The sequence below is a fragment of the Haliotis cracherodii genome, unplaced genomic scaffold (genome assembly GCF_022045235.1).
Source record: "Haliotis cracherodii isolate W230 unplaced genomic scaffold, xgHalCrac1.p SCAF_13, whole genome shotgun sequence".
Lineage (NCBI taxonomy): Eukaryota > Metazoa > Mollusca > Gastropoda > Lepetellida > Haliotidae > Haliotis > Haliotis cracherodii.
In genome coordinates, this window is record NW_027266268.1 from 10572532 (window position 1) to 10594807 (window position 22276).

The 22276-nt window shown below is 39.2% G+C and overlaps 1 protein-coding gene across 1 annotated transcript; it reads left to right on the forward strand.

Moving 5' to 3' along the window:
* Nucleotides 1–3756: 3756 nt before the first annotated feature.
* On the forward strand, nt 3757–5440 carry LOC139458879 (calmodulin-4-like). Its single transcript, XM_071240315.1, has 4 exons — nt 3757–3880; nt 4140–4292; nt 4820–4866; nt 5354–5440. Exons 1-4 carry the CDS (start codon nt 3757–3759, stop codon nt 5396–5398), a joined length of 369 nt encoding a protein of 122 aa, XP_071096416.1. The 3' UTR covers nt 5399–5440.
* The last annotated feature ends 16836 nt before the right edge of the window (nt 5441–22276 follow it).

The window sequence follows — 22276 nt, forward strand, 5'->3', positions numbered from 1 at the left end:
GTTTTATCCCCTAAATGTCAAGCACCAGGCAGAGTAACATGTCTTTTAACGTCTTTTGTATGGCGCGGCCAGGTAAACAAACAGCTGAACATCCGCTCTTCGGGCAGAGCATGAAGGAGAATGTTAACCATCAAGTATACATAAAACGTCAGAAAATAATCATTCTCGATTATCCGCCGAAACAAATTCCAAAACAGCGGTGGAAATTATATGAATGGTTCACTAAAAATCAATGATGACACCAAGTGTTCACGAAAACGGTAAGCAATGTCAAATTCCACATATTATGTCTGCCAAACCTTCATCTCTTAAAGGAACCAATTAACCAATCGTGTTAAGTTTAAAGTATAAAGGAACATTCACAAAAAGCAGATACTATCTTCCATTCCTGTTTCGCTTGTGACCATTTCGTACGTGTTGGTGGGATAACTTTATTACGTCTTGATGAGTAAAGATTCTCTCTAAAACTTAATTTATCATTTTCAGAATATTGATAATCGGAGACGTTTCAAATTCTCAATATTTCACAATAAAGAATTCGGAATATCCCTGGGGTCTCTTTCTCACGTGACAAGGCGATAAGGAGTGCCCCACGTCGAAGGGGAACCGCACTGTATCAGTTAAAGTGCACCGTAGGCAAAATGCCATTAGTAAAAGGCGCACCTAGTGCAATGAGAAATGAAATCACTGCAGACGAATGGACAAAGTTCATCAGCACCGTGATCCGAGTTTCTACACCACCAGGTGTACGTTCTCTTATCTCTGTACGAAACTCGTATAAAAACAGCCAGGGCATACAGCTCACCCTTCCCGTTTTCTGCCACATAGGTGAGATGTGCTTTCATTGCTTGTATTACAATGCTTATATTGGTTGGAACGAGTTAATTACACTGTTAATTTAAACACAATGCATATATCTCCGTATCATTGGAAGACTGGTATGCCAGTTATAATGCATTTCTTCAAGTTATTGACCCATCTGTGACCTTGGTAAACAGCTTGACATAATTTTTAGCTAAAGAAGATATACCATTTGATAATGTTATCTGCCACAAACCAAATTTGTGCATTTCAATTTTTCAATACATATTAACTATGATGATGCATACATTACAATTATAGACTTATCAGGAGGTTAATATATGTTTGTATGGACCCGAGAGAAACAAAATTGGCAAGCTGTTTAACAATATTGACCGAGGACGTAGGGATACCCTGCTATTTTTGTAACTCAAGTCAATATCGTAAATTACCAGACCTCGTGTGCGTATGAATACATCGATAGCCTACATATCGATTCATAATACACAGAATATATATGTATATTGCCATGGAGAATTTAATTTAATCCACATTATGTACAATCTGATTTTAACTACAGTAAACTACGGTAAGGGACCATTAATTTTAGTTCGTTATAACCGTAGTTCGTTATAAGCATATATACAGCACATATACAACAAATGACCGGGACTAAAAATAAGTTCGTTATGTCGGTCAGTTCGTTATAAGCGTAGTTTACTGTCATGTATATATATACTTACAAAACCCACATGGTAGTGTGCAAAACGTTGATCATTCTTACTATACATTTTTATGCAGCGTATTGATCCTGTATTGATTTCAGACATTTGATTTTGTACACAAAGTGACATACTCATATTGAAATTCAGAAACGGAAACACGTGATCTTGTGACATGACTTCTAACTTGTTCCATAGCAACAGTTATGTGACTACCATCAATGTCCATCACTGCTTGTTTGTATCATATGTGGGTCAGTACATCTTGGTAACACTCAGTGTTCTTGTCGATATCGGTGGTATCATACATATGTATCCAAATGGGGTTAATATCACATGTAGATTTTTACAAAGCGTACATTGGAATTCGGGATATATGAAAAGACAGAAGGGCTGGGGGCTTAGATGTTTTCTAGGTGTATATTCTGCCCTATAAAGTTGAACTGAGACATTCTAAATTCTGAGGCCACATATGTATTCCCCAGCTAAACAACGATGGGCTCCCTCTTCCTGTGTGTGTTTTCGCTTGTTCTCAGGTAAGTGAGTGTTTGCGCTTGTTCTCAGGTAAGTGAGTGTTTGCGCTTGTTCTAAGGTAAGTGAGTGTGTGAGTTATGAATAAAAGAAATAGCATCCATACACGTATTTAAATAAGTTCTTTGACAATTTATTCAATTTCAGCATATCAGACATACTACTTATTAGTTACAAATGTTATATTTGGGATAACTTTCCCTCCTTAGGTACAGGTATATTACCCTTCGTAGGTACAGGTATATTACCCTCCGTTGGTACAGGTATATTACCCTCCGTTGGTACAGATGTATAGCCCTCCGAAGGTAAATGTATCTTATCCTCCGTAGCTACATGTATATCCCGCTCTGTAGGTACAGGTGTATCACCCTCCGTAGGTACAGGTATATCATCCTCCGTAGGTACAGGTGTATCACCCTCTGTAGGTACAGGTGTATCACCCTCCGTAGGTACAGGTATATCATCCTTCGTAGGTACATGTATATCACCCTCTGTAGGTACAGGTATATCACCCTCTGTAGGTACATGTATATCACCCTCCGTAGGTACAGGTAGATCATTCTCCGTAGGTACATGTATATCCCCCTCTGTAGGTACAGGTATATCATCCTCCGTAGGTACAGGTATATCACCCTCCGTAGGTACAGGTATATCATCCTCCGTACGTACAGCTATATCATCCTCCGTAGGTACAAGCATATCACCCTCCGTAGGTACAGGTATATCACCCTCCGTAGGTACAGGTATATCACCCTCCGTTAGTAAACGTATATCACCCTCCGTAGGTAAAGGTATATCATCCTCCGTAGGTACAGCCATGTCACCCTCCGTTAGTACATGTATATCATCCTCCGTAGGTAAAGGTATACCAGCCTCCGTAGGTACAGCCATATCACCCTCCGTTAGTACATGTATATCATCCTCCGTAGGTAAAGGTATATCATCCTCCGCAGGTACATGTATATCACCCTCCGTAGGTACAGCTATATGACCCTCCGTAGGTACAGGTGTACCACCCTCCGTAGGTACTGGTATATCATCCTCCGTTGGTACAGGTATATCATCCTCCGTACGTACAGGTATATCATCCTCCATAGGCACATGTATATCACCCTCCGTAGGTACAGGTATATCACCCTCCGTTAGTACATGTATATCACCCTCCGTAGGTACAGGTATATCATTTTCCGAAGGTACATGTATATCATCCTCCGTAGGTACATGCATATAACCCTCCGTTAGTACATGGATATCACTCTCCGTAGGAACAGGTATATCATCCTCCGTATGTACAGCTATATCATCCTCAATACGTACAGGTATATCACCCTCCGTTAGTAAACGTATATCATCCTCCGTTAGTAAACGTATATCATCCTCCGTAGGTACAGCCATATCAACCTCCGTTAGTACATGTATATCATCCTCCGTAGGTATATGTATATCACCCTCCGTAGGTACAGGTATATTACCCTCCGTTAGTACATGTATATCACCCTCCGTATTTACATGTATATCACCCTCCGGACGTACAGTATGTCACCTCCGTGGGTACAGTATTTTAATGGTGCATTTTGTAAATCATTATACATAAACATTTACAGTTGATGTTTGTTATCCATGGTACATTCAGTATATCGTAATACATAAACAGTTGGTGTTTGTTATCCATAGTTTACCAGCAGGTCACGTTTCTTGCAGCATGGCGTATAGCCAAAGTGTAACTGACTTGGCTAACGGCGTTTTCCACTCGCTTGACGCCAACAAGGACGGTACACTGGTGCTTGGCGAACTGGAAGGCTACTTTAACACTGGTGATCTCGACGGTAGGAGACATGTATTTAAGTGTTTTACTCACTAGTGCTCAGTTTCCGGTTTGCTTACAAGACGGAGCGAAATATAGACTTCAGAAAATAGCTAGATGCGAACATATCCTTCAACTTAATGCCTTTGGATAAAGTGTGTAAATATTTATCTTTGGTTGTAAGTCTAATACCGGCTACATGAAAACTGATGATTATATGTTAGTCCCGCAAAGTACTTCTATATATATCTTGAGAATCATCATAATGATTCTATTTCAAGGTGATGGCAAAATCTCAAAGGGCGATTTCCTGACACTACTCCAGGGAAACAAAGGCTTGGCAGAAAAGGAGTTCGCCAAATACGATGCCAACAGTGATGGAACTATAACCTTGGACGATGTGAAGCTAATTTTCAACCAGTTGGACGTTGACAGTGAGTGCTTGACACTCCTACACAATTAAGTGTTATGAAATATATTTCATACTTGTATGTGTTGAACGATTCATGTGTTTACATTGATATATGCATTATTACTTGTTAAAACCAAACATCAAACAATTTATCATAATGACAAGAGCTGAAATTTGACGTTTTGGACATTTTCGTCACCTCATAAATGTCTACCATACCAAAATGTCTCACTGGTAGGTTAGACCCGTCAAGATCCGGGTTAGCATAGGTCTTCAGCAACCCATGATTGCTGTAAGAGGCGACTATGCTTGTCGCAAGAGACGACGAACGGGGTCGGGTTGTCAGGCTTGAAGCGACGCAGATGCTTGCCATATACCACGACCGAAACCATGCTGATGACAAGTTCAGTGTCAGACTCTTGGTGAATCTGTGATTCGAATTACCAATCGTGTCGTGAGAAATTATGGTCATTCACATAATGACACCTGATTACATCAAGTGGAAGAAATGGAAAGAATCGATAATACCATACTAACAATACATTTCAGGCGATGGCAAGGTGACACAGGTGGAGTTTCAGGCTAAGTATCCTACGGTAAGATTCACCTCCGCCGTTCAGTTACTCACATGTACCTGTTTGTGCATTAAAGGGAAGTAAGATTACTTTACATCTGGACTAGCTCTTACTGATCATCACTGATACATCAAATGTATGACCCATCTGCGATAACTGTACACAACTCACCACACTGCACGCAGTGAACCCGTGAGTCAATGTACAAACAGAGTCAAAGAATTAAATTTTGATCTAAACCCCACAATGTTAACATTTTAAGTTACAATTCCACAAATCAATTGGAGCCGTAAGTTAACAAGAAGGATAATTGCTAAGACCCAAATTTAGCCAAATTATATTGACACATTTAAAACCCAAACTTGCAAAAAGTCTTGTTATCATGAACTGAAGATTTCTGAAAACCCTGTTCCTGACTATCTTATCATTTTCAAGGCTCGTGTTGTAGAACGAACACCGTCTCTGTATCCTGCCCTGTGTTGTGGTCAATGCACTTCTATCTCTCCAGGTTCTGATGATTCACGGCAACAACGGTACCCCTGTTGGAAAATAGTCGAGCCCTGCAGCGTTTTCCTTGAATAAAACACTTAAAAAGATTCTGCCTCGTTCCAGTATAATATTTATCGTCTTTACAAAAAACACATGTTTATACATATACACTCCAACACAAAAAATAACCCCTATGGTGCTGACAAACCCTAGAAACAAAACTAAAATATGGGCTACAATGCGTTAACTTTGGAATATTGGATAACTAGTGTTCCCAAGTAAGATGCCCTGAACATCTTTGAAATCCATGTGGTCTTTGTGTCTGATGTGGAGGACGCTTGTTACGCCGAAGGCACGGGTTGTATTCCCCATATGGACACACTGCGTGAAGCCCATTTATGGTATGCCCCAGCGTGGTATTTCTATAATATTCCTAAAAGTGCACATAAAGTGTAAAATACATTTTTTAGACATACATGTGAATTCTCAAAACAAGTCAATGGATTCAGTACAGACAAATAGACGTTAAAAGAAAATTGTATAGACTTGAGAACGTAACGTGGTCGGTCCGATGGCTCGATCCTGTATATTGAGCGATCCGAAAAAATCCGAAAACCTCTCTCAATCGTCCACTATCCAAACATGTATTGAGATATAACTGTATATATATATTTGGATGTGGTTTCTGTTATTTTGTATAGAGACTTGATATTGTGTCATCTACATCCGAAAAAGCATATCTATTTATTTATTAATACTATGAATCTATACCATCATCTACACCATATCATGGATATATATAATACCTACATGTTCCCATCCTTCATCATAGATACGTTTTCTATTTACCAATACGTTTTGCTATTTGAAATAACATCAATACATAACGTATACATAATTGTGGTCTTCCACGATAGAAGACTTCCATATATTTGAAGTGGAAGTTTAACCTTCAATTTTGATATATAATAATCACAATAACTATTGTGAACATACTCTCTCAAATATATGTTCTACTGGGTATGTCAAGAATGTTGTTTTGAACGACAAACGATAATTCTGAGTTATTTGTTGTTATTGGCTAAAGGTAATGCAAGCATATGTAAAATATCTCAAAACGGCTGTCATTTTCAGAAATTCCGAAATGCTATGCTTTAGTGTACAAATTACTATATTAGCATATCAGGCCACCCATTGCTTCCAAACTAAAGACATTGCTAGCATGATGTCAATTAAAAATACTATAATTTTAAATACGTTTGGCTTGGAAACAACATCCCCTGATACGCAAGTCCACGTAGTATTGTACAGGGTTGTGAAAACGTGGACTTCTGATATAATAAAGATGCTAAAAAAAACCCAAAAAAACAAAACAAACTATGAACCTAAATAATTTAAAATAAGAAGCTCTTGGGACAATGCCAACAACGTGCGCTGATGACCAGCTGGATGTTGCTTTCTCACATGGCGATGCTAAAGATTGTGTTGCCAGATTGAAAGTTGTTGTCTTGACATAAAGCAGGGGATGGCATCACAACTGCTGAACTTACCGTGCAGAGTTGCGTCCCTTAGGCACGCCAGAAACCTATGATTGTGGGCTCGAATCCCGCTTCGCCCCGATTATGTTTCTAGGTTTGTCAGCACCATACCCGTGCTCGTGGGTTTCACCGAAGTTGTAAGCGTCTGAGACCCGCATCACGTCGGGCTTTCCTCCCCCACATTAAGCTGACACGCCGTGATATAACTGGAATAATGTTAAAAGCGGCCATAAACCCAACCCACTCACTCACTCACTCACTCACTCACTCAAATAGAGTTCCACTGGCTGCCAGTTGCTGCACAATATTTATAACATCCCCATCAATGCCCACACCTGTTGTAACAACCTTGCACCTGCCGACCTTGAAAATGTGACGCATAAATATTCTTTGCAAGCATTTTCGGAGTCAATATTTTTTTTTCCGATAAAACCCCGGCCCCCGAATTTCAAATGGTCGGTCGTCAAGGCGTGGAATTCCCCACAGTGAATTGCAGCTACTCAGCTAGCAGGGCCACCGCCATGTCAATGAGTACACACAGACAGCATGGAAAACACTCACTCCTAGAATACTTTCATGGATTAGGACTAGCCGTCCTGAAGTTATCTAACAGGTCACGGCCTACGAGATAGCGTTCAGAAACGTGCAAACACATTACTCTTCTTTCTTCGCTGATACAGGAGTCTGTTGTTTTAGTTTAGCAAGGAGATGATTGAGCATGACATTACACATTTATAGTTGAGATTGCGCCCATAACATACTTTTGTATTCTCTCAAAGAGCCGTATGCTTATCATATTTCTATAGAGCGAATACTGCACTCTGCCTTACTATTATCAGATCTTTAACTCCAATACGAGTTCTCTCTGCGTGAAGATCTGGCATTCCCGTCTCGTTTGATTCAAGTCAGGCGAACTCAAATGTAATTACTAACAATCTAACAATTAATTTCTTTGATAGGCATTTAGAAGTTTGAGTACTTAGTAAGGCTAATTGTTAGATTAAGTAAGGCTACGATTTATGGATGAACAACTTCTTTATTGCAACTAAGATCGTCATCAAGCAAGTGATGTACAGAATATGGTTGACAAGTATATACATACAGGTAGGAGGCTATGTTTATACAGTAGATGTCAGATCTTGTTATACTGGTCACGGTTGATCGATGGTGGGACCGTGACCAAGGCTATTAGCTTCCACCGGCTTACCATCAACTCATCAAAGTCCCCAATCAGCCATAATGCTGCTGTTGATATTACTGGCTTCGCCGGTAATGTCTTAACTACCCCTTTTGTGTACATAATAGTCTAAAAATGGATGAGATGAAATGGGGTTTTATATCGAGTCCAAGATTATTGCACTTATATAGCGACGTGCCAGCCCACTGACATACCATGCCGCAGTTTAACTTGAGTACCCCACTCGGACACAATATACTGACTCCGAGGTTACCAGTCCTTGTTTTATCCCCTTAATGCCAAGCACCAGGCAGTTTTACAACATGTACCATCTTTTAACGTCTTTTTATATGGCGCGACCCGGTAATCAAACCGCTGAACACCCACTCTACGGGCAGAGCATGAAGGAGAATGTCTGTCTTTCAACCATCAAGTATACATAAAACGTCAACGATCAAAATAATCAGTCTCGATTATCCGCCGAAACAAATTCCAAAACAGCGGTGGAAATTATATGAATGGATCACTAACAATCAATGATGACACCAGGTGTACGCAATGTTAGATTCCACATGTTGTGTCTGCCAAACCTTCATCTCTTAAATGAAATCAATTAACCAGTCAGTATAAAGGAACAATCACAAACAGCAGATACTAACTTCCATTTTCTGTTTCGCTTGTGACCATTTCGTACGTGTTGGTGGGATAACTTTATTACGTTTTGATGAGTAAAGATTCTCTCCAAAACTTAATTTATCATTTTCAGAATACTTTTAATCGGAGAAGTTTCAAATTCTCCATATTTCATAAAAAAGAATTCGGAATTTCCCTGGGGTCTCTTTCTCAAAGATGCTGTATGTTTAAATATCGCCGATGGACAACCATTCAAAGAAATACTTGTTCTTGAGTTTGTCACTGGACTGGTCCGCATACGAGACAAGGAGTGCCCTACGTTGTAGGGGAACCGCACTGTATCAGTTAAAGTGCACCGTAGGCGAAATGTCATTAGTAAAACGTGCACCGAGTGCAATGAGATTCACTGCAGATGGATGGACAAAGTTTATCATCACCGTGATCCGAGTTTCTACACCACAACGTGTACGTTCTCTTATCTCTGTACGAAACTCGTATATATACAGCCAGGGCATACAGCTCATATATCCCGTTCTCCGCAACATATAGGTGAGATGTGCTTTCATTGCTTGTATTACAATGCTTATATTGGTTGGAACGTGTTTACACTGTTAATTTAAACACAATGCATATATCTGCTTATCATTGGAAGACTGGTATGCCAGTTATAATGCATTAATTTCTTTAAGTTATTGACCCATCTGTGACCTTGTTAAACAGCTTGCCACCATTTGTAGCTGAAGAAGACATTCCATTTGATAATGTTATGTGAAACAAACTAAATTTGTGCATTTCAATTTTTCAATACATGATGAACATGATGAACTATGATGATGACTTGTATATTATACAATTCTACACTTTTCAGGAGGTTAATATCTGTTTTTATGAATCCGAGAAAAAACATTTTTACCGAGGACGTCGGGATACCCTGGTCGTGGGGTTTTCCTGCTATTTTTAGTTACTCAAGTCAATATCGTAAATTATCAGACCCAGGATAGAGTCAATATGTATTTCTATAGACTGTCATGTGATCACGGCCAATAAAACAGGGGAACATTCTCCACTATATCATAATATACAATTATAAAGGGTTCAAACTAAATGACTGCCGATCGATCACCCCATATGAACTGTAAAACATATCTTATATTTTCTCTATTACATGCTGTGTCTCTAAAACACGCCGAGTCAACGGCTCATGCAAAATTAATAGACGGCCTAGCGTCTAGTAGAGGAAATAGGGTTGTTTGATATGGGATTTTTTTGGTGACGATATGATGATCTAGGCCGTAACCCTGACTGCTTCGATGATGAGATATACAAGACTTTACAGAAGGCACATCTTTTGCATACAAATTAAATGATTATGAAACAGTTTGGGACATGTTCGAAGCGAACAGACTCGGAATAGGTAATAATTTCGATCGTCATTGAAACAACCAATGATGAAAGTTAAATATAACTAATAAAAATGTGTTTGAAGAAACTTTATTTGTGACAACATGTTGTTTACAAACCATTTTGTGTTTGATATTCATTGCCATCTTCGTCAACCACCACCATAAGGATTTGACAGGAGGGTTTTTGAAAATTCATCAGAAAACATCCCTCCACGAAAACAATGTCCCAACATCACTGACGTCACAGCTTATCAAACTTGATGAAATTTATTTCAGAACATGCACAGTTAACAAAATCATACACGAACCACTATTTCTGGGCCACAAAGGTATCATTGCATTCACACTTTGACCTTAAATCCGTGAAATCTTGAAATTGACATGTCACACCATGCAGATAGGCCCTTCCTCGTGTCAAAATGTCCGACTCGTCTGCAGTCTAATTCTAAAAAGCGGCTGTTCAGTCATATTCAGTTCCAATGGTGATCATATTGTACCAGCAGGCTCGATCATTCCCAGTAAATCTACATGTTAATGTTGAACCACATCATAGATCGGGGTTGTCATCTTGCTTCATTTAACTAGTTACAGAGAATGTAAACACAAGATTGTCAGCCATTGACAACTGCGAGGTGTGATTAACCATGATGTAGGTCTGGCACATCCAAGTTCGGAATGGAGAGGCATTTATTTTGATGACATTATTGTTGACTTGGGGTACTTGCTAACTAACATACTTACACATGTTAAATGTATAATAGAATATTAATTTCAAAATGTTTGTTGTAGAAATATATTCGTTTAGCATTTTAAAACCTTTGTCTACAACCTGTCACCCCTACAATAGAAATGATGGCATGTTCGATTTCCAAGAAATGACCTCTCTCGCAAAATTCCAAGAATTGACAGTCAGTCCAAACAGTGTACAACAGGTTGGTAGAAATTAAAACATCTGTCTTTGGACTAAGTTTGGAGTGTTATTTGTAAACTTCTGTTGAAAAATTATGTGCTAAAGCGCTTGGTTCAAAATTAAAATATTGAGGTATCTACTCTACAGTGGGACTGCATCAAATTTCAAAATACAGTAGGTTTATCTCCTAATTCTACCTTGACATTGATGAATGCTTGATTCTGATTGGCTATAAGGAGGTTTCCATTTTGCTACGGAACCCCTTTCAAATATATATAAGTGTATATGAATACATCGATAGCCTACATATCGATTCATAAAACATGGCTGCCGATCAATCACCCACATTTGAACTGCAATACGTATCTATATTTCCTCTATTACACGCTGGGTCTCTATTGCACTCGCGAAATTAACAGAGGACCTAGCATCTAATAATGGAAATGCAGTATTTAGATACCTAGGCGCTTATTTATACATATGAAACCTCGCGCTAAAGCACTCAAATTGAAATAAGAGGTAACTGCTCTACAGTGGGACTACATCAAGTTTCAAAACACAGTAGACTTATCTCCTAATTATCGGACTGGGGTGGAGTCAAAATGCCTTTCCATGGACTGTCATGTGATCACTCCTCGGGGAACAGGGGAACCAAAACTCAAAGGGACCACTAATTTTAGTTCGTGATAACCATAATTCGTTATAATCATATATACATCATATATAAAACAAATGTCCAGGACTAAAAAACAAGTTCGTTATATCTGTCAGTTCGTTATAAGTGTAATTTACTGTAATGTATTTATACATACACGACCCACATGAAGGTGTGTGGAAAACGTTGAACACTCTTTCTATACAGTTTTTATGCAGCGTAGCCATTTGAAAACAAATGGGAAAACAAAACGTACATTGGAATTCGGGATATATGAAAGTATAGAAGGGCTGTGGGCTAAGATGTTTTCTAGATGTATATTCTGCCCTATAAAGTTGAACTGAGACATTCTAAATTCTGAGGCCACCGTATGTACAGGTATATCACCCCCGTAGATACATGTATATGACCCTCCGTAGGTACTTATATATTACCCTCCGTAGTGCATTGTGTATATCGTAATACATAAACATTTACGTTTGACGTTTTTTATTCATGATACATTTGGTATATCGTAATACATAAACATTTACGTTTGACGTTTGTTATCCATGATACATTGTGTATATTGTAATACATAAACATTTACGTTTGACGTTTGTTATCCATGGTACATTGTGTATATCGTAATGCATAAACATTTACAGTTGATGTTTGTTATCCATATTTTACCAGCAGGTGACATTTCTTGCAGCGTGGCGTAATGCCAAAGTGTAGCTGACAGAGCTAAAGGCGTTTTCCACCATCTTGACGCAAACAGGGACGGTACATTGGTGCTGGCAGAACTGGAAGCCTACTTTAATACTGTAGATATCGACGGCAGGAGAAATGTATTTAAGTATTTTACACACTAGTGCTCAGTTTCTGGTTTGCTTACAAGACGGAGGGAAATATAGAAAATAGCGAGAAGCGAATTCGATCGAACATTTCCTTCAACTTAATGCCTTTGGAAAAGCTTCGTAAATGTTTATCTTTGGTTGGAAATCTAATACCGGCTCCATGGAAACTGATAATTATAAGTAAGTGCCGTAAAGTACTTCTATTTACTACTTGAGATGTAATGATTCTATTTAAAGGTGATGGCAAAATCTCGAAGAGCGATTTCCTGACACAAAACCAGGAAACAAAATCGTGGCAGAAAAGGAGTTCGCCAAATTCGATGCCAACAGTGATGGAACTATAACCTTGGACGATGTGAACCAGTTGGACGTTGACAGTGAGTTTTCGACTCTCCGACACACTTATGTGTTATGATATATATTTTAAAATTATTTTGTGTTTGAAGTTTCATGTCCTTATATTGAGATATGCATTATTTGTGCACCTCACAAATGTCTTCCATACCAAAATTTCAAGTCTGTTTTGATTTAACGTAAGAATGAAAAAGCATAACAAATACTGAATCAAAGTAACAAACAGTTCATTTTGAGCACAGTGAGTGGATGATTGAGTGAGTGAGAGCAAACATAAGTGAGTGAGTGAGAGGGAGCAAATATGAGTGAGTGAGTGAGTGAGTGAGTGGATGGGTGGTTGGGTGATTTAGTGAATGAGAGAATGAGTGGGTGTGTGCGTGTGTGTGGTTGCGAGAGTGAGTGAGTGAATGAGTAAGTGAATGAGTGAGTGAGAGTCAGCTTTATATGGGCGAAAGCCTGAAGTGATGCAGATCCTTGCCATATACCACGACCGAAACCATGCTGATGACAAGCTCAGTGTCAGACACTGGGTGAATCTGTGATTCCAATTACCCATTGTATCGTGAGAAATAATGATCATTCACATAATATCACTGAATGACATCAAGTGGAAGAAATAGATAGAACCCCTTGATAATACCATTCTGTCAATACATTTCAGACGATGGCAAGGTGACTCAGGGGTAGTTTCAGGCTAAGTATCCTACGGTAAGATTCACCTCCGTCGTTCAGTTACTCACATGTACCTGTTTGTGCATAAAAGGAAAGTAAGATTACTTTACATCTGGACTAGCTCTTACTAATCATCACTGATACATCAAATGTATGACCCATCTGCGATAACTGTACACAACTCACCACACTGCACGCAGTGAACCCGTGAGTCAATGTACAAACAGTCAAAGAATTAAATTTTGAACTAAACCCCACAAAGTTAACATTTTAAGTTAAAATTCCTCAAATCAATTGGTGCCGTAAGTTAACAAGAAGGATAATTCTAATACCAAACTTTAACCAAATTACATTGACACATTTAAAACCCAAACTTGCAAAAGTCTTGTTATCATGAACTGAAGATTTCTGAAAAACTCATTCCTGACGATTTTATCATTTTCAAGGCTCGTGTTGTAGAACGAACACCGTATCTGTATCCTACAGATCTGTATCTGTTGTGGTAAATGCACTTCTATCTCTCCAGGTTCTGTGGTTTCAAAACAACGTCCCTGTTGGAAAATAGTCGAGCCCTGTAGCACCTTCTCCTTGAATAGGGGGGCAAGGGTGGCCCAGTCGTCTAAGGCGCTTCGATTCGCTGTGCAGAGTTGGGTCCCTTGGGCACGCCAGAAACCTATGATTGTGGGTTCGAATCCTGGTTCGCCCCGATTATGTTTCTAGGTTTGCCAACGCCATACCCGTGCTCGTGGGTTTCACCGAAGTGATAAACCTGGATCACTTCGGGCTTTCCTCCCACATTAAGGTGACACGCCGCGATATAACTGGAATACTGTTAAAGCGGCGTTAAACCCAACTCACTCACTCACTCTCCTTGAATAAAACACTCAAAAAGAGTCTACCTCATACCTGTAGTATAGTTGTCGCTTTTACAATAATAATATAATAGTTTGATGATTTTACGAGCGCTTCAGCCTCTGGCTATTTGCTTTTACAATAATCACATGTTTATACATATATACTCAAACACAAAAGGGGTAGTTAAGACATTACCTGTACATATACTTGTCAACCAACTCTGTATATCACTTGCGTGATAACGGTGTTAGAACCTAGACCGAAACGTGGCTCTTAATTGTAAAAAAACAGGTTGTTCATCCATGAATCTTATCCGTACTTAATCTAACAATTAACGATGCTATTTCCGACGAAGCAGAACGTCATTACCCTTACAAAGATAATCGGGGAGGTGAGGTGAAATGTTGTTTATCGTCGCGTCCAAGATTATTGCAATTTTATAGCGACGTGCTAGCCCACTGAGACAACATACCGCAGTTTGACATGAATACCCCACTCACAGTACACAGTCTCCGAGCCGACCAGCCTTTGTTTTTAGCCCCTTAATGCCAAGCGTCAGACATGGTAACAACAAGTACCATCTTTCAACATCTTTTGGTATGACGTTGCAGGGGATCGAGCCCCGAACCTTCCGTTCTACGGGGGCGGACGCTTTACCACTAGACCACGGAGGCGGTCCAAAGACGAAAGAGCACGACGCACGACGCTGCTTTGATGGATGCAACATCGACTGGTAGAGAGTTTGTCATGCAATCAGACGCTGAAACACGTTCAAGATGAAATCGATGTCTGTTTACTGCATCAATAATTTTGTTTTTCGGAAAATGGTTGGTATGTTTTTGAAAAGGTTATGCTGTTTGTTGACCACATGGAAACCTGCATGGCCAGTGTGATTCGGGCCACTACTACAAGCTGTCGAGCTAGAACGAGCTGTTTGGTTCAAGACCTTGCGATAAACTGGTCCAAGTTAAGAAATTATCTTATCTCAGTGTCGGCACCAAACAAGCTTCTTAACATGACGTATACAGAGTGCCATTCTGAAACATACACACACACGCGCGCGCGCGCTCGCATAGACAGACACGCACGCCCGCACACACACACACACACACACACACACACACACACACACACACACACACACACACACACACACACACACACACACACACACACACACACACACACACACACACACACACTGTGTTGCCATGGTACTCACATACAATGTACTGACCTTCTAAAGCATACACACTGTGTTGCCATGGTAATCACAGACAATGTACTGAACGCTGACCTAAAACATACATACTACTTTGTACATTGTTATCAGGGAACGAACCCCAGTAAATATTTCCACAAACTGTTGACTGGAGGGAGGTACATACGATTTAAGAACTTGTCTCTCTGCATTAGGCTTTTGAGCCAACATATATAACCTGTACTTCACTGAAATGATAACCGTTTTCTCCTCTGTACAAAAGGTGAAATTTGTAAACTTTCTATAAAGGAAAAATCCAACCAAAGGCCCTTTTTAAATAGTAATGTAATGATATAACATGAAGTATATTTCACATGATACAATATACTTTGCACACAATTAGTTTAAAAGGGACTGACGAAATATTTTAATAACGCCACAAATTAGTAGAATTAAGTTAAAATGAGTTGAATCATGAGTTGAGTCATGCTTGTAAACACACCTTTATATATTTGCGAAACTTAAACTGTTATTCTCGCCCATGTGCCAAACTTTCTCGCCAAGGGTGAAATATTTCAATAACGCCGTAAAATAGTTGAATTAATTTGAAATGAGTTCAATATGTCATAAAACGTCTTAGAACACCTTTATGTATTTGCGAAACAAAACCACGAGTTTTGAGCAAAGGAAAAATTAACGCCCATGGGCCAAACCTTTTTCTCGCCCATGGGCGAAATATTTCAATATCGCTATAAAATCGTTGGAAATGAGTTAAATTTGTGCCATGATACTTGACAGAAATACATTTATGTATTTGCGGAACAAAAACATGAGTTTTGAGTAAATGAAAATATTCTCGACCATGGGCCTATCCACGGGCCACTCTTCGCCCATGGGCCACACTTCACATAGTGTAAATATTGAGCATTAGGGCATGCCATCAGCATACGAACAGTCCTTCGACGACTTCGTACGGCTGGTATACGAGCCTACCGACCCTTCCGGGGAATGGCCTAGACCCGTCTACACCGTCAACGCAGACTGCAATGGGCTCGAACTGTACGTCGGTGGCAGATGAAAGTCGGTTCTGTCTGTTCAGGAACGATTGCAGAGTTCGAGTTTTTCGACGAAGGGGAGAGCGACTGGCGCCAAACTGCATTAGAGAAGTTCACCCGTTTGGAGGTGGTGGCGTCATGGTATGGGATGGCATTTGAGGCCAGATTACAACACGGCTAGTTATCATCCAAAGGAAACCTGAATGCTCAGCGATACAGGGATGAAGTGTTGAGACCTGTTGTGGTGCCCTTTATTCAACATCAGCCAAGAGGATCAATTTGAGGATGATTTGTGTAATTTATAATTTGGACCCCTTGACTCTTTCTTTGTGTATTGCGGAGAATGCAATATCGGCATTACAATGCATTTTCATTCTAATTCATGGAAAATTATTCCTATTTATAAATTAATCATCATAAATCTCACATATGCCTTTGCTTTTGGTGTTTGGTCAAGTGAAGTCGGTGAAAACTTTCTTTTGTCCGGTAGTTTAGACTAATTAACTAATTTCGGGTTAAATGACATTTTTACTTAGAGTGTGATATAATCAGTTTCATGTCGAATTAGAGAGAGAAGAGAGAGAGAGAAAATGTTTCTTTACGTGTCACGTGCATATTATATGATAAAATACAAAATGTACATTCATAGAATTATAAAATGCACCGGCCATATTGCCTATGAGACACTGTAATCTAAAATATCACAGAACAACAATAAGTTAAGAAAGTACAAATGACAAACTGTCCCTACATTCAATATATAATTAAAACATGAATTATACCAAAACCTGTATGAGAACAATCATACAGATCTATCAACAACATAGATTCTCGCACAAACATGCATTCAGTCGAACGCATACACACACATACACACACGCATACACACACATACATACACGCATACACACACATACATACACGCATACACCCACAACATACACATGGACACATAGACCACACACACACACACACACACACACACACACACACACACACACACACACACACACACACATACATACATACATACTTACTTACAAACATTACAGAGAAATTATGTTAACTACATAAATCATAAAAGAGTATTCCTTCTTCTGACCATGAGATGAATCTTAGAAGCAAGTTGGCAATTAGGATTTTGCATTAAAAACACATATTTTCCTGTTGGGTTTTTATGCGTAAATTCATCGTCTACATTCAGGGCACACTTGAAGACGTCGTACATTATATCTGAGTACAGTGGGCAGGTGATGGTGAAATGGGATTCATCCTCGATCTCTAGGGGGCAGAGAGGACAGATTCTGTCATGAAGTGGAATAGGCGGCTTAGAATATCTGCAGACAGGCAGACTGCAGGCTCTCAGCCGTATGAAGGACTTGCGGTGGTGTCTAGACATTGTATTGGTTACATAAGCTTCTGGGTAGAGGTCTTTCTTAAACATGCGATAAGTCCTAAGTTTATTTCCGTTTGTTAAATTTCCTTTATCGTCCCATAGGTCAGTAAACCACTTCCTTCTGTTCATCCTGAATGTTCAGCTGCTTGCGAATAGGTTGTACAGTGGATTTAAAATTAACTGAGGTTAAGTATTGCTCAAGCCCCAAGGCTTTACTCAGCTTCTGCACTCGGTGTTCCCAGGATCTCTTCCGGATAAGGCATTTGTGTTCATAGAGTCCCCAAATACCTGCCCCATACGTCAGAATAGGCTGGATCAAAGAATTATAGAGGGCAGTAAATACCTCATCGGCCATTCTACATGCATCATAAAACATGGTGAAAAGTGCACTCAGAGCTCTCCCTCCGATTTTGCCAACTGGTTGACCGCTGTCTTGAAGTCCAAATGTTCATGGAACCAGAGGCCGAGGTATTTGTAGGACTGCGTGTACTTCAATGTAATATCACCACATTTAAACGTTACTTTGGAGCATTCTCGCTTGCCTGGTCTGAAGTGAACGATTTGAGACTTCTCACCATTGAGCTCCAATCTCCACTTAAAACACCATTCATGAACTTTGTCGAGCATCATTTGTAGATATTCTTCTGTCGGTGCAAGTAACACTATGTCGTCTGCATAGAGAAGAATACTTATATTCGCATCCTTGACATCAACACCACAGTTCAAGTTCTTAATACTGCGAGCAAGGTCATCAATATAAATGACAAAAAGGGATGGTGAGAGAAGGCATCCTTGCTTAACACCATTTGGTACTTTCAACCATGGAGTTAAAGAGTCGTTTACCAGAACAGCACAATTGACCCCTTCGTATAGAGATTGAATTGCTTTCAACATTGGTCCTCCGATACCTGACATTTTCCATTTATACCATATGCAGATATATGACGGCGGTTGTAACGTAATGTAATATATGTGGGTGGGTTAGTGACTTTGAATGTGTATATTTTCTTAAGTGTGTGTTCGTGGTACGTCTATGGGTGTACATACACATGTATATGTGACGGTGTGTGCATATGCATTTTGTTCATTTTGTGGTAGATACTGGTTTGTAAATTTGTTATGTCAATATATGCTATCACCTGTGCTGTTTATAAAAATAATCCTCTACATATTTTACCGTGTCTCGTAAGCCAAAATGGTTGGGTGCTTAAATAGTGCCACATAAATAAATTACTCTTCTTCTTCTTTTGGTTCATTTTCAAGATGCTGTGTATAACTTCCTAAACTGCTGATATATGCAACTTGTGAATTCTGGTGGGACGATAAATAAATAATTTAATTTCTAATTTAGTGAACATTAAATAAATGTATCTTCCCTCAGGCAGAAAAAACAAGCATAGAATTATCCGTTCGTTTTCGATAATTGAGTTTGCATAAAAGAGGCGATTAATAAAATACGAAACGAGCCTATGTGTTAAAAAATACGTATACCATGTTTTATAAACCTCGCAAAACCAAACAGTTGATACCAAACTGTTCACTCGTTTCCTATAAATGGTACGACACGGGGGATCATTTAGTATTCTATATACGAAATGAGCGATACTGTTGTTTTCTCATCTATTTTAATCATACACAATATATTTCATATGAAAGCATGAACTCAATTACTGTGCAAATATAAGAGTTCATTTTGTATGAGTATAAGTATGAAGTTATTATTGATTATCTTCAAATACTACGATGTGCCCACTGAAACCGTCATTATATTGAAGGCCTGATTATTATTATTGTAATATATAATTGCTTTCGGGTCAGTTTTAATATTTTTGATAGCATGCTGCTCAATTTCATTGGTACTGGCTTCTTCTTTGTGCTATAACCAGAGTATCTCACTGATTGAATATTTGTTTTAAATTTAAGCAAGCTTTGTTCCTTGTGGAACTGTAGATGAGGAAACACAAAACAACAATTTGCATTTACATAAGTGAAAGAAGATCCATAAATCTTAATACGTCCATTTCTTGTTCCAAAAAGTACAGGTGTTAGTATTCATCTTCCCCTTGTTAATAATTTGTATTTGTAACATTTTATATTTTCTTGCGTCTGTTGTACAATGCAGTTATAGTCGTAGTTTGTTGACTTTGCAAACGATCTTAGGCTGAGCTCAACTTGCTTTTAATATAGTTAATGATAAGCGAAAGTTCCCCATGATGTCTATTCACATACAAAATATCAGGGATGTGAGCAGGTTTTCCCCCCAAAAGAAGAAAACTGTAGGGGTACGCCACACCCCCCCCCCCCCCCCCCCCCCCTACCTGCCCCGAAATTATTGAAACATTTAATTGCAATTCGTGCAGTTTGGACAACATTCACACCTAGAAATGTAATAAGTCAGTGGCAAAAATCAATAATTCAAATAAACAAAGAGGGCGGACGCAGTACAATTTCGAAGTTAAATCAGTACTTTTAAAACATCGGGCATAGCTTCCGCGCTCACGTTTTGTCGGGTCTGGGAGCAATACCGCCATAAACTTCATCCCCACCCCAGCCCCCAAGACACAAGCGAGCACTGTCTGACCCTTTACCCATGCTGAAGAATATTGAGAAATACTTACCTTGAACAAACTTTCCTCCTATAAACATAAGACATTTAATACAACATAATATCCCCGTGTTATGGGTTTTCGGACACTGAAGAAACATTCCCGAACAAAGCAATCCAAGCTCAGCCCAAATCGATTTCAAGTGATTATAACATAGAAGTCACCACCAGTACAATCACCTCCGACTGCTGTTATAGAGATCTAAGACTTAATCTTTGGCAGAAAGTATCCCTTATTAACCCCTCGTTTATTACCGTGTCTCCTGCAGACCAAACCGTATTCTTAATGCAGTGCGACGATCTGGTTAAACCACTTGCTGCAATAATCTTCTCAATGTTTCGGAGAAGAAAATATGATATAAAACAATAAACTGGGTAGTTTTGTGCGTGTGATAATTCTTATCATTTATCATGTTTTGCTGTGTTGTAGGGTTGATGTGTAGGGGTGCTGTGGGTTGTGATGGGTGGCTGGCCCGTGGGGTTGTGCTGTGTGCTTGTTTCATGTTGTCGGGTTTGATTGTGTGAGAGTGTGTGTGTTGTTTGGTTGGGAGTGTGTGTATGCGGTGGTGGATTGTTGCTTTGTTGGTGTCTTTGAGCGTGGTTGGTGATTCTTTTTTGTGGAGGCGGGGAGGGATGTAGATGCGAGTGAGGACGTGGTTGATGGTGCGGATGAGGGAGTTGGTGTGGATGCGGGAATGGATACAGGTGAGGAAGTGTTTAAGAAATAGGGTGTGCGTGAGGGTAATGTTTGATGGTGTGGGTGAGGGTTCGGGCGAGGGTTCGGATGTGATTGAACGGATGTCAATGAGGGTTGGATGTTTCTGAATGAGAAAGGGTGTGTTTGCGTGGTTTGCGTAAGCTGCTGTGAGTGAAGGCCTGGATGTGGGAATGGATGTAGTTGTGTGTATAAAGGATGTTTGTATGGGGGATAATATTATGAATGTTATTTTCATAATTACTATTAAATGTGGTGTGTATACATATAAGATATTGTTTCTATGAGTCTTTCAGTGTCTCTAAGGCCATTTTGGCCGGCCGCTGAATTTTTACATTCTTGTCTTGTCATTTTATATGTACAGCGGGTGACACTATACTAAAATATTCTTCTTCTTCTTCTTCTTCTTCTGCTAATCTGCTCCGTGGATTTGACCATAATGTCTACTCACATACCAAGCACCGCGCCAGGAAAAGTACCAGACGCCTCAATCGCTTACCCGTCAATGTCATTGCAAGGAGAGTATGTACTCCCACTAACAGTGTGAAGTACTAATTAAACATTCCAGTAATGTTACTCGCCACTATATCAGTTTTATTTGTAACTTGCTTATAATATTGATCGGCATTTTGAACATACAGAACAATTATATAACAATACATTGCAATTATCCCCCTTTACCAACATTTACAAAGAAACAACACTTCATTTTGCACATACATAATAATTATATACAAATACGAAGCAATTATCTCCCTTTACCAATATATACAAAGTAAAACAATTTTGGATACATCATATATACAAACTTGTATATTTTTGGATATCTCATCAATCCAAACTTGTTTAGGCTTTGGATATATAATCTTTCCAAAGCATATACAAGCTTGTATATATGGATTTTTTTTGCAGTGTCTGGTAACAAATATCACCT